This window comes from Hylaeus anthracinus, unplaced genomic scaffold (assembly GCF_026225885.1).
Source record: "Hylaeus anthracinus isolate JK02 unplaced genomic scaffold, UHH_iyHylAnth1.0_haploid 0, whole genome shotgun sequence".
Lineage (NCBI taxonomy): Eukaryota > Metazoa > Arthropoda > Insecta > Hymenoptera > Colletidae > Hylaeus > Hylaeus anthracinus.
In genome coordinates, this window is record NW_026533254.1 from 23,476,620 (window position 1) to 23,502,174 (window position 25,555).

Genomic DNA, 25,555 nt, shown 5'->3' on the forward strand with positions numbered 1-25,555 from the left:
GTCTATCGACTCGTGATACCTCCTACTGACTCGTAACACCGCCTATTCACTCATGGCACCGCCTATTGATACTCGTGGCTCCGCCTACTGATACTCGTGGCTCCGCCTACTGACTTGTAACTCCGCCTCCCAACTTGAAAAGTTCCAAATCACGAACCAGTAATTTCAACGTAAATTTCGAGTTAGCGACGATATCCAAAGAAAAACTTTCCAGAAATTTCAGATGAAAATTGAATTTCCATTTTTTCGAGTCATACACATTTGCTCGCATAAAATTGCGCTTCTAAAACTTGAACGAAAACGAAACGATCCTCTTTTATCGCCTTTGCCAAATGCACACATTTTCTCGTGCCGGTGGCAATTCAGGCCGCGGAGCCGACGTTTTCCTCGATGATCACGGAACGCGGAGAGAGAACTTTATTGCCACCGCTGCTATCATTACTGTCATTGCTGGTTATTACGCTACACCAGAGAGAAAGTCGGAGTCCTTGGAATCTCCGGCGTACGATACATTGGGAAACAGATTTCTAAAATATTTCAAGCTTTGGAGCATAATCGTAAAAGCTGACGAAACGAGTCTAGTTTGCTCGTAGCAAAGACGTGCCCAGAATGAGGCAAGAATTATCCTTACACTGGTGGATATCAATGTTTAATTGTGTTTGTATTATTACTCCTCGTCGTCATCCATGATCTGTACAATCGTAGTCCGAAGAAGATCAAGTTATACTATAAACACAGCCCGAGGAAAATAATAACAGAGATCTTCTACAATTTCTGTTTATCCAGCCAGATCTTCTTCGATAACCTTCGACTTCTTTGCTCGTCTATTTCGATTGAAAACTATTTAATTGCGTCGCTGTCCTTGTGTTCAATGTTCTGTCCAAAGAACCAAGACAGATCCATGCTTCCTGTTGAATAATAATTATCTTGCCAGCTAATGTCCAATTTAATGGTTGGACAGGTTCCGGGGACAGCGGAGTGGTGACGGTTTCAGAGACGAACTGCAGAATCGGAAACGATGGCAGCGGTCAACGACGAAACAGCACGGATAACGATTCGCCATTCTACAGGCCGCGTTACTGTGATCCCCATCGAAATCCCATGGAAAGGGTGCTCCTTGAAATAGTCGACACAGAAGCGAAATACGTGGAGCATTTACGACAAATTATCCAAGTAAGTCTCCGTATGTCCATCCACTTTGCCTACGCTGGAATCGTGAAACTCATACCGTCTGCACTTTTTCAGGGTTACCTTATATGTTGGAGAAACGATCAGGCATCGTTTGCGCATCGAATGCAACTGAGTGACTTATTTAGTAATATCGAGGATATCTTCGAGTTCAACAGGTAAACTTCGTCTACGGATTAAGTCTAGAGCCAGTCTAGAGACTGAGAGATCCCCAAACTAAAATAAAGCTTTCGATTGCAGAGAGTTCCTTAAAGAAATAGAGAAGTGTGGCTTGGATCCTGTTTGCATGGCAAACACATTTATAAAGCACAATTCAGGATTCAAAGTGTACACCGAGTACTGCACCAATTACCCGAGGCAAGTCTTTAATTCGTTATCTAATCAATCGTTCCACGGGTATTAGGTTTCTAATGTTGGAATGTTAGACCGTGGTCAGAGTTTGAAAGTTAGGAGATGCTTGAGGGATTTCATCTCGAGGGTCGTAAATTTTAGCTTGAAATTAACGCGGTTCGTTACAGGACAGTTTCTGTTTTGACGGATTTAATGAGTCGAGAAGAGACTGCGAACGCATTTCGGGAAAGGCAAGCGGCTTTGGGACACGCGTTACCCCTTGGATCGTTTCTTCTCAAGCCGGTTCAGAGGATTCTCAAGTACCATTTGCTTCTGGAGGCAAGTTTCACGTTCAGTCCTGTCTCGTTCTAAAATTCTATCGTGAAAACCGAAGTTGGGCTTGTTTCCCAACGTGAATACGTTCTTCCTTCGGCGGTCGCGGAAAGAAAAGAAATCTGAGTTAACACCCTCAGTGCTAAACTGTCTAATTTACAGAACTTGTCGAAGGAGTACGGAGCGGACTGCGAGTCGAGAGAAAATGAGGCTGAAGGTAGGAAAGCGATCGAAGCGGCGTTAGCAGCGATGACTGGCATTGCGAAGCATATTAACGCTATGAAACGAAGACATGAGCACGCGGTGCGTGTTCAAGAGATTCAGTCGCTCCTGTATGGTTGGCCCGGTCCAGATTTAACCACAAGCGGCGAACTAGTGGCGGAAGGACGATTCAGAATGTTGAGGGCGAAAGCTCCTAGGCATGCTTTCTTGTTCGACCGTATGCTTCTTCTTACCAAGAAGAAGGAGGATGGACTTCTAGTCTACAAGACTCACATCATGGTATTACCTGTATATTCTCATCGTTAGACTGCGGAAGTTTATGCAAATGCATATTTTTATAGGAAATAGTTAAAAGAATGGGACCTAGACAGAAATTTGTTTTGAAATTAGAGTCCAATAAAAATACATTCTTTATTTTGCATATTTATGTTTAAAAACATATGCAATAGTATATTGCGTATGTGAAATATCTATCTCGACAAATTGGTTTCGTCTATCACCATACTTTGGTATCATAATTGTGTAGTGTTTACACAAATACAGGCCATATGAAACCATATTTCTGTAACCTTGTGTTGCTAATCGACCGTTAGGTGTGACAGTTTGTATTTCGAATTCGAATACTTCGGTTCAATTATCGCAGTTAATGTGATCTCTGTGAAAAAGTGAATATATTTAAGTGTCTCTTAATTCTCTAAAAATGCCAAAAGTTAGAAAAAGTAGAAAAGCATTAATGCTATGTTGGATGACGACTACAATTTTGTTATTAATGACAACGACAATAATGATAACGATGAGCAGAAGCATTTATTGCAAAATTTGCAATAAGAATGTGAAGTGAGAAAGGAAATCGCATTTAGACCAACACATAAATACCGGCACTAACACCATTAATTTTAGAAAAAATGCTCGTAATTTGTTGTCACGCGAATTATAATATACCAGAATAATTGTGAAAAGTGTTTTATATACACAGCGAATATTCTGTAACATTCTAATATATTATTTATTATACCACGTTTTGTTCAAATTATTTGTGCATATTTTGGATATTTTTCATGCATATTTTGCATATGCATGTTACATATTTATCGTGAATAAACTTCCGCAGTCTACTCATCATTTCATCCTACCTCCGATTCACTTGTAAAACTAAACAGCTTTTCTTTTCGTAGTGTTCAAACTTAATGCTGATCGAAAGCATAACAGGAGAACCATTCAGCTTCCATGTTATTCCCTTCGACAATCCTCGACTGCAATACACCTTACAGGTAAACTACACGCAATCGTCCTCTTTGTTTATTTGCGCTGCTATATTTAACCGTTTCTAATATTTATTCGAATTAGGCGCGAAACTTAGAACAGAAGAGAGAATGGACTTTCCAGATAAAAAGGGTGATTCTCGAAAACTACAACGCCGTCATACCTTTCCACGCTAGACAGTTGGTCTTGCAATTAGGCCAGACGCAACCCGAGGGTAAATTATTCAAACTACAGTCATATTATTTAATAAACATTCGTTATGTAGCAGTCGTGAAACATTTGCAGATGACGCACTGGCAGACAGAGGATCGGGGAAGAGGCAGTACGCTGCACCTCCGGAGTATTTAGAGAAGCGTAAACAAGAGAAAGAAAGACGAAGGTCTGAAACTGGACTTAGGCAGAAGTTGAAGAAAAGTGGCAGAAAGTCTGAGACTACAACTGAGGTAGAATATGAGACTCTATAAATGTTACGTTCCATTTGTTCGTTTTCTTCATTCGATTTGTGCTGTTTCAGGATTCTCCAGCATCGCCAAGAAAAAACCAGAACGAGGATTCGAGCATAAACGATTCCAGAGAACAGGGTCTTAGAGCTTCAGATGGACGGGGATCGAAAGTCAAGGTACGTCGATATAAATGACAGTGCAGTATCATCTATTACGTAATGGCCAACGAACCTGTTAAGCTTCTAACTGCACCTTACACGACCAACCTCTAAGTCATATTTCATGTTCGTTTTTTTTTCATTCAGGATCGCTTCACCGGTTGGAGAAGGAAGTCAGAGCCAGGTTTCCAGTCATACGTCTGTCTTAATCACTCCGACGAGGAGCAAAAGGAAGACATAGGTGACACGGGATCAGCCACAGTCGAAACAGAGTGCGCTATAATCGAGAACGAAAAGCAGCGAACGAACAGCATACCGAACGTCAGACAGCAGCAACGTTTTACCAAGCACCGATCCGCCGATACGTCCGACGAAAGTGACTCTGAGAACGCCAACTACAACACCGACACCTCCAAGAACAACAGGATGGCGCGTCTTCGCGCTGCCCAACACGACAAACGCGTGAGAGCGAACAACACCTTGAACTCGTTGTCCTCTTCGCGGGACCATCAGCCGAAGCTGCAGCCATTTTACGATAACCTCACGAAACACGAGAACAACAAATCAGCTGAAAGTAGCTCAAAGAATAAAATTAACCACATTCAGGAAAAGAAAGCCTTGTTCGAAGGCGTGAAAAGGCCGAGTATCTTCACGGAAAGCAAGATCATCAAGACCGCCCTGAGGATAAGAGAGAATTCGACCTCCAGAAGCGAGGAAGTAGCTGAGACGTCAGTCTTAAAGGAAACCGAGGTCCCAAACGCAAAGAACGATAAGAGGACAGATCTAGAGCAATCCGATTCAGGACAGAGAACGAATGACCAGGAGGTCACGGAACCTAGCAAAGGCTTCGGTAACTATGATAATTTGCAACACGTTTGGGTGGGCCTGCAAGAAAAGGAAGACTTGGGGAACGACAGTCCGACTCTTCCAGTGGTGTGGCTGACGAAACGCTGCGAGGGACTGCCCACGTCCCCCCAAAAGTGTGGCTCCCTTCCGCGCAGTTTTCAGATCAATCCTAACTGTACTCAAAACGTGACCAAATCACGATTCTTGCAGAGGGACGGAAAACCGATGAGCGAAAGGCCTTTCACGATAGCCTCAGACAAGCCAGCGGAGATAAATCTGGAGGACATGGAGCGATACGCGTCGTCGTGCCAGCCGCAAGGAAGAATTGCTATGTTCCCGACTACCGTTTCGGGGTCCTCAACTTTCTTCTGTTCCCTGGATGACACGCTGACGGACGCCTACTCTGAGCTCCACGTGTCCTCCACGACCGCGAACATACACCCTGATCACAAGATTTACAGGGCGAACGCGACTGGTAGCGCCACCTTATTCAAGAACGTCCTCTCGAGGGCTGGTAACCGTCTGCAGGGTCTGAGGAACACGATGAGCACGGAGACTCTGGAGTGCAGCGAGGAGATAGAACGTACCAAATATTTTCGTTCCCTGAGCACAGGTAAGTTAAAGAAGAAGGGCAAATTGAAGCACTCCAGGGAGTCCTCGTCGGACGTTGAAGAGCTGATCGGCTGCACCGCCAGGGTCTCAGACCCGAGAGTCCCTTCGCTTTACTACAAGCAAGGGAGCTCGGGTTTGGGTGCTCGTATCGCTCAGTCGGACTACGCTGACCCTACTATACTGTTCTCCGAGTCGAAACGAGCAGGTCAGCCGGCGAGCAACGTCGCTAAAGCGACACCAGAGAAGGAGAACGAGGAAAGCCTGGAGAACAGAGAGAGCGAAACGGATAGCTTCTACGAGAAGTCGTTTGAGACGATCGAGAACTACGTGGACGCAGACGTTGATGATATGTTTAGGGACAGTGCAATATTCAGCGACATAGAGGACGTTCTAGTGATCAGACCATTTTCGAATCAGAGCGCCGAGGAGGCCCTTGTGTCGAGGCCACTTTCGAATCACGACACGGAGGAGTCTTTCAAGAGCAAAGTTGCTCCACCGGTTCCCGCGAAGAAAAGAGCAGAGTCGATGGGTTTGGTGAATTCTGTGACGACGAAATACAGGCCTAGCGTTGCTCAGAAGCCTGACTACTTAAAGGCTAAGTCTTTGTTTTTGAAGGGACAGCAGGAGTTGGACTGTAAGGTTTCGAGAAAGTCACCTGTGGCTGAGTGGGAGGCGTATCGATATCCTAAGGTTAGTTTGCTGAGTAACGGGGTGGGGAAGGGCGGTGAGGATAGGGACGACGTGTCCGCGGGACAGAGCCAAGCTGGCTGGGTGATGAAGATCGTTGGACAGCTCCAGGGCCACGTTGAAACGTAATTTATACCAATGAAAGTGTACAAATTCTGTGAGATTGAACCAAGAATGTACGAATTTCACGTTTGTTGATGTTCTTGAGGGCTTTTCTTCCCAAAGGTATGGGTTCTGAAAGAATTTAAAGGGTCTAAATCAACGTCCGGATCAATAGTACTCGGTAGAGGTGTGCGATTTGGAGCCAATGATTGTCTTTCAGTGATCGGCAAAGTACAACGTTTGAGATTATATTTTATTAGTACAACGGAAGGCGGCAATAGTGATAGAAGATAACGGAAACAAAGAAGGATACGCAGAGAGTAACATTGATCTAGTTGAAATTCAAATACTGTAATTGAAAGCATAATATGTACATAACGAACTTCTCCGTGTGGAAGCACGTAATACTATGCATTTAATATGTGCCGTTCACTTTAATGATAGTCTTTAAACAAGATTAATATCGAACGTTTCGACAGAAAAGTATTAAACTCTTGTTATGTACACATTGCGTTTCCCTTTATACTATTTGTGCCTTACACGAACTATTTTCCAGGCAAATATGAAGTTCTGGTGTGAAGTACACGTAGGATGTACAACATTGAAACAAATACTGCCGTATAATTTGTCATATCATGTAAATTAGTGGTAAATAGAAAAAATGCTGTAAGTGATAATTTCATCTAACCGTATGCCGTATTTAATCCGTGTTATACATCGATTTTATGGCCATAATACAGGGTAATCGAATTTTTATTAATCGAAAGACGACTACGAAGGACTATTATAAAGTCATGTCGACAAAACATTATCGACGACCCTGTATTGTTCAAAAATTCTACGAAGAGAATATTTCTTGTTTTTAACTTTAACATCGTCGATGAAACCGTTGTAAATCAATATGCATATCGACTGAATATTGTAAGTGTTCGATAAACATACAGTAACTCGTTAGGATTCAAATTCTTTTATTCCCGAATAAGAAACGAAGTTCATTCAAATAGGAGAGCAAATTTTTATTTTTTATTTATATTTGTTGAACCTAACGGGTTAGCTATTGTCTGACGCAAAAAGAACACTCATGGTATATTAAAACAGTATGTAGATAACAATGGATTAACGATACGAATGAGTGTGAGATTTACTTGCAATTACACTATGCAGAGAAGTTAGTATTTTTGCAATAAATCAATCTAGTTATTGTCAGTACTTCTCCTATGTTTGTAATTTTCAGAATTCCTGCTCTGTGAAAAAGTGATAAGAAGATTCCTTACACGATTTAGTGTTTCATATACAAAGAGCAATTTATAATCGTAATTCATAATTACATTTTGAAATTGTGATGGTTACGAGTTATTAGGTTACAGTGGTACTTGTGTTACGTAGCGAAGACACCGTCGTGGAAGAGGATTCGAGAGACAGTTGCAAATGTTACTTCAGGTAGGTTTATTACGAGAGTGTCTATTTACAGAGGTTTGGCTAGTCGTGCTTACAGATAACACGTAAATGATACATAATGTTCATAAATTAGCTTCGCAATACTGTATTTATATAAAAAGAAAAAAATAATTGACTAAAAAGGGGGGGGGGGAGGACGAGAAGCTCGGTGAACTGAAGAACGATCATCCGTTATACACATTATATACAGCCGTTAGCAACTATGATACACTTAACCGCATTATTATTTTGGATTAGAGTCTATCTTCTATACAGAAGGATCTTCGTTAGTTTCGGTTACGGAATATAAATATAAAGAATAAATTAAGATTCGTCTCGTTTACAGAGTCCCTACGCTCTCTGAGGTGTTGTACGCTGGGGTGATCCTCCTTACGTTTGGTTCGAGTAACGAGGAAGCGTCGCAGAACGCAGAAGAAAAGACCCTTTCGATACGAAGACGCTGGTCCATTGTTTAACAAAAGGCCAATTAACGTTATATTTTTCAGCGAAATAACAACTTCGTACGAGTTGTCTTCCGTTGCACGCAGAGAGTAAATATTTTGTTTGTTATAGATCAATCTCTCCGCAAGCTTTGCTAAAAGCCTTTTCAGTCATCAATTTTAACTACAACGCTAGCACACATCTAATCTTTTCTATATAGGTTGTGACAAATCAGACAAATTTGTCGCATCGAAAGGGTAAAATCAGTGCTTTCCAACCAAGAATAAAGATATAAGAGCAACTGGAATGTCAATAATTCTGAATATCTAAATCTTGCAGGACATCCTGGAGTTATTTAACGCGACGTGGTTTCCTTGAAATTAAACAAACTTAGGGTATAAACTGTAAATTTGATATTTGTTGATCTTTAGAACAATCTTTTAGAATATAAAATTCACAGTCTGACCCATACGAAGCAACTTAAAGGATAGAAAAGTTGGAAAATACTGATACCAAGAGATTAACTGAAACGCGTTAATTAATTTTTCTATACAGGAGTACCTTAAACCTAGAATTTATTTATGCGACAACGACGCGCTCTTATATGATTCCATCTTGTAAGAATAATTTCATTAATCGTCGCTTCTATTCGCAGCTAAAGCTTTGGTTAATAACGTGCTATTGACATATTGACAATTTCTTATAGTTCTCCCTTGAAACGGCACAAAACTAACGAAATCTCGGTATCGTTATCTCGCGCTAATTTATACTTCTTTGAACTTATATTTCTTCGTTAAAGAATTTTATTAAATATATTTAGATTTATATATATATCTTTTTTCCGTTGCGTATCTCTGTTTGTCTCGTTCTCTCTAAGTCAACTCGTCATTCTTACAATACGTACTTGCCTCTTAAAATATTTTTTTTCTGTTATACATTTGCACTTCCATGGAAAACATAATACATAGCTGATATAAACATAGAATCGTTACTAATCAGAGTAGAAGATAAACAACTTCTATTCGCTAGGTATCTGTTGCTTGAATAAAATTCTAGCCATTTCTGATCTGGACCCTGAAAGCGATACCAAACTATACCATTGGTGATAAATACAGTAATAATAGAGTCATCAATCATTTCTGAAAACAAAGTTAAATCTCTTCCAAGAGAGAAAATTGAGTAGACAAAATATTGGTCTCTTAAGTAGTTTCCAAACGTCAACGGTAAAGCCTGTAAGATTTATTTTCGTTATTTATCGCTCTCAGGGTTAAATAAATATATGAAACACTATCGAAATGAAATGATACAGAATATAAAACTAAGAGTGTCACAGAATACTATTTTTAAACCCATTGTGGACAGAAACTTGCTCGTTATTGCGTTTCCCTGAAACTCACGTTGCAAGTGTACGCATTCCGCATAGGTGGAACACAATAACAAACACCCGTGACTGTAACAAGTTCAGAAATACGAGCCTGTAACTCCAAGATAGTTTTCTACCCTCCGTTTGTATGTAGAGGCAAAGACACTGATCTGGTCAATATGGACAGGTACATGTTATCGCTGTACTAGTTGTCCTACCGCTAGAGAAATCTACGCTGTGTGTGAAATCGGTTAAAAACATATCAACCCTCCGATGACTCTATAAAATGACCCTTTACAAAGTCATCGAATTGACTTTCACGCGTGGCACTCGATTCACACACAGTATATTAATATGCACATTGAGATCTGATAAAAACTAAATATTTCAGCTATGCACTATATCCAACAAAACTCTATTGAGGGTTGTATTTAGAATTTTATGGTCATAAGTAGAACACGGATATGTAAAATTTGCATGTAACATGTTTCTGTGTTTCTGCGTTTTCCTCCTTATATCAGAGACGGGCAAAACAAAAGATACGTCACTTTCTATCTACTATTTATCGAATAGAAATTATAATTTAAATCACAGAGTGAAGAAATTATTGTTCAGGTTGAATGAATCAGAACTAATCTCTATGACTTCTTATTCGTCGTCTATTGAATAAAATTTTGCCCGTCTCTGTTCTAAACTTTATGTTTCCTAATAGTTGGTCTCCCAAAGATTATGTATATTTACACACTCTTCACCCTTTTCCTAAGACTCTCGAGTCGCTTTCTTGCTGTCGGTGTAAATGTCTTTTCCTTTCGCGTTTAGCCAATACTCGACGCTATAAATGAAATTATTGTCTTTGCAATAATACAAAAATTTGCCAGGTAACATTACAGTGTAACTATTTACGCCGTTATTGGAGTAGGTTATCGACACTGGTACACGGATGCTTTACAGAATACCATTATAACCGATCAAACGTTTGATACATTTAAACAAATCAGAAGGATATATGTGTATCAAAGATAAAAAGAAAATTAGTAATATATCCGGAAAGTACGTAACTCCTCTAAAGTACAAGAATATTGAACATGTTAACTAGCATGTTTTCAAGTAGCGTTTTAGAACTAGAAAACAAGTGAAAGAATTGTTACTCGTGTCTAAATTGTGCGTAGAGTCGACTGACTTGTAAAATAACATTTATATCCAGGTGCAATTTATTGCAAGATATTCCCTGGCTATATTACCAATACGACTATATCTTTCCATATACACATACATATATATTCACTTTGAATGCTTGAAAAGCATATTATCATAGACTTTCCGCATCTCTCATTGGTTCTAGTAATCTATATCACACCATTCCACACTTTCTTGAAAATCATTCTTAACGTTTACAAAGCGCAAGCTTCTCGATCAGAAATTTAGAGATATACCGATAATTCATTCCTAATAATTGTTGCTCGAACACAGGAAATCAAATACATTCTATGATTTGTGAGCATTTGATTGTTAAATTAAACATGCGCTAGAAACGGTTTGCTAAGGAAAAACAACCTAGTACATATACTGAACTGTATATAACAAAAGTTAGGAACAAACACGACTAATTGCGAACATCAGCAATTCAAACTAAGTAATGAGAGAAATTCAATTGATAATTGTTTCAAAACAAACAAAAATTGTTCGTATGTATATATGCTTAGTTGCAAATACAGGGAAGACATTGCTTTATACACTTTTCCTTTACAAGGCCTACCAATCTGTATGAACAACGCTCTAGTAGACTTTTTCTTTAACCAAGTTGTACAATTTGATTAAACATTTCGTTCGGTAATTTGATTGCTTAATCACTGATTGTAATTGCATACTGAATTGTTGACACAAACGCATGGTAAACATACCGCAACATGGACCTGCTTAATCGTATTCCCTGAAACATCTCTCTTGTCTTCAATGCCACGTTAAATGTATAAGTATATTCGATATACATACATATATATATTTGAATATAGTTGCAACCATAAAGTTTGATATAAATAATTAGGCATATTTAAAATTTGAACTTATTTAAATCTCAATTAAATTATACTTGAGCTACTTTGAAACCATTGCAATGAATGAATAAATTGTGTTATATAAAATTTATAACATCAGGAATGAAATATTCGAACAGAGTGTGTAAAACGTGTCTAAAAAACGATGTAAAAGACAAGAGTGACATTTAAAATGGTAAAGTGAACTATCTTGGACATATCTTGAACACACAATCGTTTCAATTGTTTCCATTTTATACAAAAATTGTCAGCACGGAATATTATTTCGTTAAACGCAATTTTGCTGCATTTTGTAATAACAAATCTCGCGTTACGTATTAAATTATGCCACAGCATAAGTGGTGTAAGAACGTGCCATAAAAATGAATATACCTGGAAATAAATTTATAACCATCGTCTTCGATGGAAACAAGTATAAGTAATATTTTTTTTTTTTTAATTTTAATTCAAAGATATAATATAAAATATATGTTTGAATATTTGAAATATTTTGGAATGTAGGAAAATCGTAACAATAAAAATGAAATCGAAAATGTTAAACATTTATGTTACACCACTTATGTCTCGAGGTTGGATACAATAATAAATGTAACATAATTATTTACCACAATAAGCAGTTAGATATGATACTATTATAGTAAACCTTTAATAGCATAATACTTTCTTTTGTAACCTACTTCCTATATACAGAGCAAATCTTCATATAAAATACCAAAATATCTCAACATTTCCAAGATAATTTTACTCTGTCGATCCTTCCTAGTTCAATTTACATTTCGTTCTTGTTGTTGCAAATCGATTACTTTAGTGTGCAAGATGCCAACAATCGATAATGGATGGAAAAGTGCTAGATACAATACTCGTTTAAACCTACTAATTCGCATCTAAAGGACACCAATAAGTTCGAATGCAATTCGTTAAATATTATTTGTAAAAAAAAAATAATTGGCTATAATAATGATTAGCTGTATAACGCGACAAATTGTTAATAGATTTTATCGAAAATTTCTTAGTAATTATTCATAAATTGCCTAATATTTAATTCTCAAAAGGCCTGATCACGAGTACGAAACCAATCTACACTTATTAGTATTTTTGGCCGAATTACATGGAATTTAAATGATCTTATTATTCGACGCTAATAGTAAAATTACCATTATTCTAACAAAATTTAAGCTATACAGAAAAGCACTTGTTTCTTTAATTTTATTTAATTAACTACTTAAAATTTCAAAATCGAACATCTTCCTTTCGATATAAGTTAAATCGTGATTCTAGATTAATCCAATTAGTTGAATATTACGTAAAACTATTATTCTAAACGTTATTAACATCCCATTGTTTTTTTATTTTAATTTTAGTTGTCTTTAAATTGTTCATCGGTGAATATATAATACAAAAATTCATAAATCTCTAGAAACCTAAATTTCGAAACTGTTCTTTAAATTTTAATATAACATCGACTAACGTAATTACAGACTAAAATAAATATTTAAGCGCGGACGTGTCTTTTATTTTATGCTACTTGCTGCATGCAAAACGTACATACTTTTCTACTCGTATTGTTAAAGTTTTATTGAAACTGGTCACTTTGACATTTATTTTAAGCTACGATACCGTAACAGAAACACATTAAAAATGAGTATTATTAAATTACATAAAGGATATAAACAATTTCTATATAAATAAAAAATCTATATACAGAAGCGCGTTCTCTTAAAATATGGATAAATAATTAGAAACAAAAGAATGATTATTTTCGTGTGATATTTATAGTAGTTTTATATCGATGAAGTTCAATATTACCTTTAATTAAAAACGTTGCTTAGACGTTAAACAGAAACATTTACTATATTACATACTGCACGTAATACAGAACATAGCAGAATAATTGTTTCTATATTAATTACGTAAAGAAATTACGGAAATATATATCACATAAACTTCAATCGAATCATTGATAAATCACCAACATTATCAATTACAAAATACCGCGTCACCCCATCTCGAGTAAAATTAAAAAATTCAACTATTTAAAACGAGTTAATTACGAAGCGAACCATAAAGTAGAAATAGTCGATGCAACTTGCACATCAATGTTCTTAAATTCTATTCATCCAGCACTCTTCCTCCTAAATACATCGTTTGTGTATAATTAAGAAAGTCTTTCGCAAACGAGAAATTGTATTTCTCCCAGTCTTAAGAACCAATCACACAAAATACACTTAATTTCATTAGTATTTCACAGAAGCAAGTTATTTCCACCGATATCACGGAAATGAACTCTTTTCCAAACGAATACTGTGCTCGTATAATACGAAAGAATATTAAGTTATTCTTAGTGTGTAATCATTGAAGGCAATTTTTTTTTTTTCAAAGAAAAACAAAGCCAAACGAACAAGAGAAATAATGTTTAGATTCTGATTGCTGTCAGGTCCGATCATCAATATAATTTGTTAATTAATTACATAACCTGCAACACTATTGTGTGAGATAGAATACACAGAATGACGCAATTGCGTCAAAAAATTTCATATGTACTGGGTAAAACGATCTGGATCTGTTCGAATGAATTAACTGCTAAGCCTTTCCGTATATACCTCTTAAAATAAATAATTTATGATTGCCATCATAAACTACTTTGCAATTTATATTGTATCTTCATAGTACAATCGTCCAAAATTAGAGACACTGATGAACGCAATGTCTTATTAAAATAACTTTGATGCAACAGCCCAATGCCTACCAAAGCAAAACTTATACAAAAGAATGGAAATGTACGTTTGTCAAATTTAGTTTCTATTCGTCGCGAGAAAAATACATACGATAAGCGTTAGAATTTTTTATACTCGGTAACTAATTTGTATTTAAATCGTTGTCTTTGTTGTTGTTCAATGGTCAATTATATATTAATCTACTTAAACTACCTTTGGCCAATATCTTATAAGAGTCGTACAAAGTTTCTATGTGAAGCTTACGACGATACAATTAATTCATATCTAGGGTGTTGGGATTTCTCGTATCGTGATACAATCTAAAAATCATTCTAAAAATATAAGTATTCGTATATCTACACATAATTATCGTACAATACGCGTGGTTCTCGAGTATCGTAACTCGCCAATGTAATTAGATTAATTGAAAAGGGGAAAGAAGTTTTCAAATCAAAACTCACGTCTAGAATTTACTATATTGTTGTATCGTAACGAATGTCTCTTTGAAATATTTGATATACGCTAACTTAGGTTTCCGGGTAATTTTGCGATAGCGCTGTACGTTTCTGTTTCTTTCGTTGAGGAAATTCGATCGGTATAAGCTTTATTTTGTCAGGCATAAGGGCAAATTTACATATTACTTTAAATATATTCGCGATTCCTCTCAATATTCCATCCCACTGTGATCTCTTTCTTTCTCTCCTTTAATATCGATCACACTAATTCTAAATCTGTTTTCGTTAAAAAGTTCTCGGTAAATAACCAGTCTATGTAGCATTGACTATATGGAGAACAGTGACGAATGATGTGTATGCTGATGTACGTCGGTAATCAATTTCTTCATTCATGTGCACTTTAAACAGGATAATTAACAATTTTCTCTTACCAACGTCAACCACTGCCTCTCAGTACAGTCACGTTATACTTTACAATGCAGTCTGTCCAAATCACAATTCACTTGCGACGCGTTCCGTCTGCGCATTCACAGTTGGAAGATGAAACTTAGTAACTGGCCTCGTGTCCAGCAAGTATGTACAAGTCTGCTCCCTCGGATTCAGTTAGCGTGCCCGACTGAACCAAATGGCTCTCTAGCATTACAACTCTGCAAAAAGCACGAATTTCCATTTTACTTAACCTCAAAATGCGGAACTACGCTTAACCCTTTGCACTCGAGGCCTTTTTTTCTGGTATCTGCGAGCAACTCGAGATGTTTCTTAGCATTCTATTACCATGAATTCTAAGCTATCTATATTTGAAAATAAGGTCACATTTCCCTCACCGACAATCATTTTATCGACACTTCGAACTCCAAAGAAATTAAACTTAAAGAAACATTAGGTATTGTAGATTTGCTGCGTGAAACCTAATGGTGATTGAGAATCACCTCTCGAGTGCAAAGGATTAATCTACTTAGAAAACAGTATACACGTACTTGTCTGATCCAAGTAATCTGTACGTTCTGCTCGGATCGCTGATTTCTTGTGTAACTTCGCCATTCTTAAAACTCCTACCTTGCATCCCATGCTTATGGAATGCCAATACGCTGTCCGGTAAGCAAACTAAAGGCAAAACAAATAAATGGTAAACAACCCATTGAATCGATTTCTGACGTAGTACTAACAAATGATCTACTTCGAATGAACTTACTGATCGATTCGATTTGAAAGTTAAAATGTAATTCCGACATATGTTTCCTACTCGACCTAGGTTTTCCTTGCAGCGTCACCACTCTCACTACATCTGTGACAGACAAAATACAAATAAATCATAGATTCGAACGGTATTTACTTCTATGATGTACTTACTGTCGTAACATACTAATATTGAATTCTTGTCTAACTGCGTAACATTGATAGCGTTAAGGTTCTCCCTTCTTGGTATCACAGTGGCTAAAATAATATTTTCAGTTATTATAGTGAAATAATATTTTTCAGATATTATACGAAGACTACTAGTTACGATCTACCAAGGAAATAAACTGCTAGTTTCTCGTAAAAAAATCATAATATATGAAAATATATATAACGGTACCCGAACCATCCATGTCTTCCAATTCATCGCTGTGAAACCAACTTGCTCCCGAGTTCATATTAATTAAATCCAACTTCAATTTATTTTGCTGATATGGTTGTTTTACAGACACACACACCATTGGATATTCCATTTCGGGTGTGATGATAATTTCGAATACGTTCAACGGCGCCGGTAAGATGCATTCGAAGTGCTTTAGCAGCATGAACTTGTTGAGGGGGTCATACCATTGCATTAAAAATATTCCAGTTGGCATCGCACCGCAGAGGTATTTGTAACTGTATCGAATAACTTGTTATCAACATGTGTCTCACATAAAAGATGCGTTTATAGACGGTTAGGAATTTCAATATTCGCTCACCCGTTGTAAGGATTTCTCCCAACGCAACATTTGGTGCAACCCTTCGTGTCTGGTACTTTAGTGGTCAGAGCAAACTTTCTAGGTACTAATCTCTCTGGTATTTTGTTCATGTGCAGTGAAAACCTGTGGCTCTGTTTACTTTGCATCGCTAATAAGTCGTGTCTATATAGTTGAGGTGTTTTCCCTGGAAATTGGCTCGCGTATTTATATCTATTATACATCTTTGTATACTAATCAGTTAGTAATATTTTACCAGAAAGGGACATGAGGACATCCTTAATGACGTACATCCAAATGGTACGTCTCGGATACAATTGATCTATCGCAGTCTCGTGGAGTTCGTTTAGGTTCAAGTTGTAAATTCCTTCCTCGGCTGCGATCAATAAATGTTGATCTCGCGTGTCTGGATGAATCCAACTTGCGGTACAGTGTATTCTCAGTGGACAACCATTGAATACCTAAGCACAAATATCCAAACCGTTGTTGATCAAAAACGATTCCACAGATGTCGAATGTGCTGAGTTAATTTCGTTTGGAAACATTTCTCTGAGATAGCAAGCCTGAGAGAAAAGGCTAAATCTAACTAACTAAATTTACTAACTTTTGAGAAACACGCTCCCATGTGGACTTTGGGGGTAGGCGGTAGTCCGTTGCTGATAGGTCTGGGAGGTGTATGACGTTTCCTGTCCCTTCTTCTTGGAGGAACAGGTGGAGTATCGGACAATAAGTCTGGACTCATACTTTCTCCGTCTCCGTCGCCTGACACCTCATTTTGACCTAAAAAGATGTTTGTTTACTAACGAAAGACTGAACGGTGATAAAATCGTTTATACGCAATCAACACAAGGAATCCTTAACGCGTCGATTCGTAGCATTTTCACATTTCTGGATTAGCGATACCTGTTTAAGTCTGTGAATACTAAATTTACATGAGACGAGAGTGCAAGAGTGTTGCTTATAGAAGTGATATTTTATTGTATGCTTTGTGTTAGCGCTATCGAGTTGCAAATTTGTTCTGAAAGGTAGTGACGATTGGGTAGTTGCACACTTGGGTAAAATTAAGGAACAAATCATGCTTCCTTTTGGGTCTATAGAAACAATCGTCGAGAATTTCTCAAATAATATAGTATGACACGAGTTGAACTGCAAGATTAGCGTGCTCCTACCATTGGATTGTAGGGATTCATCTCTAGGACCACTGTCTGAGAGAGATCGTTGGCGTTGTCCATTGACAGCGGTTAAGGACTGGGTACTGCTCACCAGACCATACAACTCGTCCACAGAGCTGTGGCGCCTGGGACTTGCTTGAGATCCTATGCACCGAATCTACTTTTTATACTACAACCACGATACATTCAAACATTTCAGAACCTCCACATCATTTACTTTGTTCGATTGGACACTATTATAATATTCTTGTACATTTCGATAGATTACACAAGGTATTATACAAGGTATTTTTAATCTCGTAATTTGATATGGAAGTTTTAAAGAAAATGTGATATGTGAACGTATTCTAGAGTGATAAATATGTAAGTGTTGCCATAAAGATAGATGACTTCTTACCTGACATGTTATAATAAGGGCAGTGCACTTCGCAGTCGTTCGACGATTCTCCAAGAGGAAGCGTAGCTCTGTAAGAAAAATGTATAAGCTTTAGTATATAATATACAACCGGGTGAGAAGTTATTAGAAGAATTTGTTGCCAAAACGTATGTGCTACTAGGATTAGTAAATTATTGGTAATACATCGATAATAAAATAAAGAGTACGTATGAATGGCAATGGTTAGCTAATGGAGATAAAGCTTGAGTGTATTATTCCACGTGAAACCTTCGATTTCATTGCATTGATTATTAGAAAAACAAAATGTGATGTGGTACATTAGAAGAAACCAAACACTGATCTAAATGAATGTGCGTAAACTCGTTATAATTGTATTGTTAAAAGAAACATATGTTATAATTGGGAATGTCACTATAACGTGGATTCGTGAAATTTAGAGTAGTATTTATTAAGCATTTGAAGGAATATAAAACGTATGGTGTCTTGTATTGCATTGGAAAAATGACACTTTTTAAGCGGGGAAAATTAACAAGTAAAATATACTATATTATTCAAATGTACAGGATATTTACTAATAAGCACATTTGATGGGAAAATTTCAAACTTCGAAGTAAAACTACGTTGAAAAATAATTCTCTACATATGTATAAATAAAATTACCCTTCCTGGGTCAAAAGATATTTACATGCAAGTGAAACTACGTATGTAACGTTGGAAATTGACAAGAATTTAAAGAACGCAAAATATCGTTTGTGTTAATACGTTTTCACATATCGCTTATCTGGCTAGCAATATGTTACAGAAAGCTATTAGAGTTCCTCGGTGGATTGTTTGAAGCCAGACTCGGATATACATTATCGAAAAATTATAATAAAAGCCCAATGTTACTTTAAAACGAAAGTAACGAAAATAACTGAATTGTATCTACAACCAAAGGTAAAACAATCTACTATTACATTTTGGCATTTACTTACTGCAGGGAATATAGCTGGTCGCAATGCCCACCAACCATCGACATTGCATTCCCCCTGCACATATGAAACTATAATCATATCTATACAACAATTACACATCTTCTTTTTCTTATTACGTCTGACGAATGACGATTTCTTATTACGTCAGCTGATTTCATTTACACGTAAATTCCTGTACACTTTCGATGTACAAAATGATCCGTCGATATCTCATTAATGCACGAGCAATTACCCATTTTTGAATTACCCATTTTTCCAGTGAAAAATAAATGTTACAATTAATTTAATCAATACGTTACCACAAGATGGTAGTTACATTTATTAACAAGTATCGTTACTGTTATTATTTAACCAGTTATTATTATTATTATTTCACTTGCATTTATTATGCTCGATATCGCACCGCTAATCGAAACAGTAATTGCGATCGCAGTATAAATATATTCAAAATCGTAATCTCTGTAATAGGTACACGAATTCCCACCACCAATATGGTCAGCAGGGTTTAGAAACGATTTCTCTAACAGAAAACTCGCATGCAATGAACTACATTAAGAGCACCTATTAAACAGCATACTTTGAAAATATTAATTTTTACATAAACGCCGTTCGCATATATGCTTCTAATATTAATATTTATTATAAACATTTTCGGGGCGTAAATAATAATTAAAAGGAAGGATTAAAGAAACACACGATGCGAAGTAATCGAATCGATGCAGTTGTTTTTACTACAATGCCAAAACAAGTTGTTAAAGGAAGTTTTGGGGGATCGTTCGATGAGTTAATGTAAAGCAACGGTAGAAACGAGAAGAGTAAGTAATTTAATGCACGGCGTTAGGAAATATAAGTGCAAGGTGCAAGGTGCAAGGGAAAAGGGTTACCTGCCAATACCTTAGCAACAACTCCTCATCAATGTACTGCAATAGACTCCTGTTGGGAGAAATTATTAAAATTACAAAACTGATCAGAGAAATTAAGGCTACAAAGAATTATAATAGAAATAAGTTGTGTAATTAAATACTGGATAAGTGTTAGATGTAATATAAGGGATTGAGTAACTATTTCAAGATTACGATTTAATAATACCGGTGTAGAATACGTGGACTTTCATTCCCTACGAATGTCATTCAGGTGTAAAACGTGTTCTATCAAATTCACTAAAATATATCCTGAGTTATGTGCCACATCCGGTACGCATAACGCTCCTAAATTAACAACCACTTTTACATTTCAGATGGGCAAATTTCTATTCGGATAATAGATTAGATCATATTATTTTCAACTAAGAGCTTTGATATTTACCGGATATGTAACATTTTAGCGAACGCTAAAAAACAAATTGATCGATTCAAAAAGATCTTTATACGAGGAATACATTGAGCATATCAAACGTAATAAATAATATACTTACGGAGCAGGTGCAGTAAACAGATCAAGACCTTTTTGAACTTTTATTTTAAGCATGCACATTCATAGTAAATAACACGAAGCATTATCATGCAAAACATTAAAATACTGTGAAAAATATATATAGTACACTTTAACACAACATGCTACAACTTTCGGTATATAAATAAATAAATAGAAAAAGAATGTCGATTAGATAATTGTAATCTTCTGTGTAATTATTAATTTAATGCACACGCAGATAAAGTAACACAAATAATGCATGCACAGAGGAAGCAACAACAAAAAAAAATGCAAGATTAGCCTAATTACATATTCACTTGCAAAACGTAATTTGAACAAATGGTGCTTTGTAGTGTTTAGACATATTCTACGGCAACGAGCGAAACACCATGCATACGTATCTACTCGGGAAACTACACCACATATCGACTCAAAGAAAGTGTATTCTGAATCAGTTAGAAACCAGCTTATTCTGTCTTCATGATCTCACAGACAGTAAATTTAAAAACCACGTAACATCTTCACACCAAACTACCTGCATCGTACGCATTACCTTAAGCTCATATGAAATATTTCTGTGCCTGTTTTGCTTCGACGTGACAGTCTACTATCTGTTGTAACGTTCGCGCCAACAGTACTGATACAAAAATAAACAATATCATGTCCAGGAAAAATAGAATTCAGGACAAAGTAAAAACAATTTCGATAGAATCTCGCAGAGTTCGCGAATTAATGCAGTTTAATTCTTTTTACGAAAAAGAACCGCGCGTTCGTAGGGAGAAACGTATCTTCGTATTAATAACTGATGCAACGTATGCGAAGCGGAAGCAGACGTGCCGTATGCAACTTAACAATGCTTAGCGTAAAACTGCTTTTTCGCTATACACGTCTATCTTATACAATCTTTTTACAGAGGTAAATTCTTTTTACAATTTTTAGCGAAATAGCAGTTACCATATTAGTGGAAGGACCTTGAAGCGTCAACCCTACCCACGTTATTAGATTATAGGACTACGTAAAGAAATGTATTCCTTCGTACTTACTTTTCTTGCACGTCTTCGAATGCAGTGCCGATGCCACAGTCTGGATGTACATCACAGTTATGAACAGCCTGAACATATACGCACGGATATGAACATTAAAATTTAAACGTTACGATATATTCTTTTTCTTTTGTCACTCGAGACACAACGTGTAATTAAATAGACGCGATTTTGTTAGTATTAAATTGAAATGTTTATTTCGTTACTTCACTAATACTCAAGACTCTACCGGATTAAATAATGCACTATTATCTGTCAATTAGTGCAAGGAATATTTGATAATCGTGGGTTACCTTTACATTATTCATTATATCCATGATATCCCATGATGGACTGGTGTCCACGGATGGCGATATCGAATCTCTTTGTAACGTTCCGTCGAGATTAATTTGATCTGTAATGCATATGCAGTGTATATTTATGTACAAAAACATACACACACACACGCGCGCGCACACACACGCATATATGTACAGGGTGAATGACGAATCGTGGTCAGTGGAGATTACGATTCGTGATTCACCCTGTATATACAGTATACCCACTATATACACCCTGTATATATAGTGGGTGCAGAAAGTATTCGTACACCGATCAATTTCCAATAAAACTATTTAAAATTGTAATTTATTAGCTTATTTTTTACAAACAATGACATTCTACATATTCTCGGAAATGTCTACAATAGATAGATTACAAAAAAAATAGCTATTTATGTAAGTTGCGAAATTAACAAGAAAAAAACAATTAATCGATAGAAATGTTGAAGCAATAAGTATTCGGACAACTGTTTAAAAGTATTTTACTGGAAATTTGATGTTTTCTAATTCGTACGGATCAATAAACTAACGTGTTTACGTGACACACTCTGCTGTAAATGGTTCATCATAAGAATCGTACAAATACTTATTGCTTCTATACTTTTACCCACTTATCCCATTTTATTTTGTTAATTTCACAAATTATATTAACTAGTAAATGTTGTTTGGACTATATCTATTTTAGAGACTTCCGAGAATATGTAAAATATCATTGATTACAAAAAAAGAAGTTAAGAAACTACAATTTCACACAAAAGTTTTTTTGGAAATTGATCGGTGTACGAACACATTCTACACCCACTGTATGTACTTGACACCATCGCGCTAATGGACGAGATATCTCGCGACCTACAATATCCCTTACCATCGCTATCTAATTGTGGTATGGGGCTTTTTGGTCTAGGTCTTGCAGTATGTCGCGACGCAATCCTCTGTGGGACATTAGGTACAGCTCCATCTTCATCAGCTTCTAAATCAGTAAACATATGACTAGGATTCGATACCTTTTGCAACAATTCCAAAGCTAAACGTTTGCTCATTTCGCCTTGAAAAAATGCGTGCTGGAATAATAGTTTTTATTTAAATTTTCGTCTACATGGTAATCCACTAGTATAACGATAATCAGACATAATATTAACCTGCAGTAACTTCTCGGCTGTAGGTCGTTTCTTAGGGTTTTTCGTCAGAGCGACTTTGACGAAATTGTGGAATGTCGGACTCCATTTGTCTCGATCTTTTAACGTTGGTGGTTTGAAACCAGATTTCGACATGAGAAAGAGCGCTCGCATAGGATGTAAATCGAACATAGGTGGTTGGAGTTCTGCTAATTCTATTGCGGTGATCCCACATGCCCAAATATCACAAAGCTGATTATATCCGCCTTTTCTTTCTACAGCTGCAACCTAAGGAGCAAAAAGAACGTAGTTTCCATGGGCGTTTTAGATCGCGACGCATCCGGAAGACTCGTAATACCTCGGGTGCCATCCAGTACGGGGTGCCGATGAAACTTTTCCTTTTATTGATAGTTGCAGTAATTTGCGCAGATACCCCAAAGTCAGCCAATTTGACATCGCCAGATTCGGTTAACAATATATTGGCACCTTTAATATCACGATGCATTTTGCCCATGCTATGCAAGTAAGCCAATCCCAGAAGTGTCTCTCGACACATGTACGCTATTTGTATTTCTGATAATGGTCCAGTTACTATAATATTATTAAAACTCTTATGTGTTATCATAAAGTTCTTAGCGCTGTAATGTATACTTTATGAACATGGTTCCATAAATGTCTTTGCAAAAAAAAAAATGGATTACACGTAATATATCAAACTGGATGTAAAAGAGAGACATACTATGATATATATCTTGTAGAGAACCCCCTCCGCAATATTCCATACAAATCCATAATTTGTCTCTCCTCAAGTAGCTTCCGTAATACGCGATTATGTTAGGGTGTCTGCAATCTTTCATCATCAAAATTTCTTGCTGAATAATTGCAAAATCATCCCCTAAAACATTTCAACGCATTAACACTGGAATTACCAATTGGAAGAGTATGGCAGAGTTAGGTCCAAGCTTTATTTTCATTGTCCTATATATACAGAGTAAGCCGTAAGTTGCAGAAGAGGGTAAAGCAACAGATAGATTTCTTTTTAATTGTTTGTTACAAAATTTGAAGTAAATGGTGCCCTTTTGTCTTTCTACAAAATTTTATATTTTTAGTTCACCAACCGCTACACTTCTGAACATTAGAGATTCAATGTTGCGTAGCGAGATCAACTTAACATGTTACTTCTCAACATTACATCTTTATCTGAAGTACAACTCTCTAGGGAGCTCATAGTGTCAAGTTTCAAGTTACCATCTGATACCACAGTGCCCAAATTGGGGTGGTAATTGCTTAAAATTAATAAATCGTAATAATAAACTAGGACATATTTTGTAGCTACAGGATCCGCAGGGAATGGACTAGGATGTCAAATATATAGAAACCAAAGCATTCTATTTAAAACGTGTATTTGTTAAACAGAGGGAAGATGTGTGAGAAAATGTGGAAGGAAACTTGGTTACAAAGAACAGAAGGAAATTAGAATTAAATTCGTTCGACGAGCGTCGAGAATAATACGCGTATATGGAAGATAGTCGAATGAAATCCTTGGGTGAACGGAAAAAAAGCTGAAACGTACCCTCCAAAAAAGGAGCAAGAAAAAGTTGATTTTTTGTAGAGCTTACCTGGTTCCAACTTGATAACCTTAATAGCGGAGAGGTCATTCATGGAAAGTCTTTTGGCCTGCGAATATAAATACAACACCGCCTGTAGACGACGCGTCTGATTACGAATGTAAGAACCACTAAGGCTACGAACCTTGTAAACATCTCCGTAAGTTCCACTACCTATCCTCTGAATGAGCTCGTACTCGTCCTGTGGATTTCTTCGGCTTATGTCACTGGACAACGCGTTCGCGTTCAAAGCCATCATAAAACGCAGATGCTACCCAGCTAACAGCTAACGAGCGTAATTAATTATCTACAAAAGAAGATTAACGTTAAAGTGTAAAAACACATTTGTTCGTTAGAATGTCACTTTCGTCGAAACGTCGCCATTGTTCACAACAGCTCTGAAGTTAGCCGCGACCGAGCAAGCGGTTCTGCGATACATCGATCCACTCGAATCGATTCGTTGCGCGCGAAAAAATTTAAAAAATTCTGAAAAAATAATCAAAGACATTAGTATACTTCGTTACTATTGCGTATGTACAGTGAGCCGCAACATTATTCGCTCGAAAATATAAGAAAAACGAATGAAATAATGAACCAACAAAGAGAATTTTTTAATTCTTTTATTTGGAAAATTTTAGTTTACAATTAATCAGAAACAATTTTTCACAATTTATAACAATTCTTTGTACGTTTTTTCAATGATATCTTACATATTCTCGGAAGTCTCTAAGATAGATATAATCCAAACAACATTTACTAGTTAATATAATTTGTGGAATTAACAAAAAAATGCGAAAAGTGGATAAAAGTATAGAAGCAATCCGATAAAAAAACTTCAAAAAAGTAAAAAAAATTACGCCAAGTACATAAAAAAGTGAAGGACTCAAGGAGTTATCATTGAAAAATAGAAGATCCCGATAAAAAACTACAAG

The 25,555-nt window shown here is 36.6% G+C and overlaps 2 protein-coding genes across 13 annotated transcripts in view; one reads left to right on the forward strand and one right to left on the reverse strand.

Moving 5' to 3' along the window:
• LOC128894159 (pleckstrin homology domain-containing family G member 3) overlaps positions 1-7,393 on the forward strand; it is a 56,971-nt gene extending 49,578 nt beyond the window's left edge. For 3 of the 4 annotated variants that reach the window (XM_054155667.1, XM_054155683.1, XM_054155674.1), the window contains exons 3-12: positions 962-1,173; positions 1,246-1,346; positions 1,429-1,545; positions 1,707-1,857; positions 2,014-2,352; positions 3,249-3,344; positions 3,421-3,550; positions 3,622-3,779; positions 3,851-3,955; positions 4,085-7,393. In XM_054155667.1, coding sequence (XP_054011642.1) covers positions 962-1,173; positions 1,246-1,346; positions 1,429-1,545; positions 1,707-1,857; positions 2,014-2,352; positions 3,249-3,344; positions 3,421-3,550; positions 3,622-3,779; positions 3,851-3,955; positions 4,085-6,211 — 3,536 coding nt within the window. In that variant the 3' untranslated portion in view covers positions 6,212-7,393. The remainder of the gene's footprint in view (positions 1-961; positions 1,174-1,245; positions 1,347-1,428; positions 1,546-1,706; positions 1,858-2,013; positions 2,353-3,248; positions 3,345-3,420; positions 3,551-3,621; positions 3,780-3,850; positions 3,956-4,084) is intronic. The other variant, XM_054155692.1, reaches the window with a different exon arrangement.
• LOC128894176 (mitogen-activated protein kinase kinase kinase kinase 5) lies at positions 7,041-25,046 on the reverse strand. Of its 9 annotated transcripts, XM_054155707.1 has the most exons (21): positions 24,769-25,046; positions 24,636-24,693; positions 23,756-23,911; positions 23,375-23,607; positions 23,041-23,304; positions 22,767-22,962; positions 21,875-21,975; positions 21,582-21,649; positions 21,092-21,175; positions 20,020-20,058; positions 19,126-19,179; positions 18,152-18,219; positions 17,752-17,898; positions 17,187-17,362; positions 16,839-17,043; positions 16,586-16,769; positions 16,225-16,502; positions 15,999-16,082; positions 15,841-15,933; positions 15,626-15,752; positions 7,041-15,295 (listed from the first exon to the last, which is right to left on the reverse strand). In XM_054155707.1, exons 1-21 carry the CDS (start codon positions 24,880-24,882, stop codon positions 15,196-15,198), a joined length of 2,829 nt encoding a protein of 942 aa, XP_054011682.1. In that variant the 5' UTR covers positions 24,883-25,046; the 3' UTR covers positions 7,041-15,195. The 9 variants fall into 9 exon arrangements, with proteins under 9 accessions (XP_054011682.1, XP_054011709.1, XP_054011691.1 ...); XM_054155734.1 differs by lacking the exon at positions 21,092-21,175; XM_054155716.1 differs by lacking the exon at positions 20,020-20,058.
• Positions 25,047-25,555: the final 509 nt, after the last annotated feature.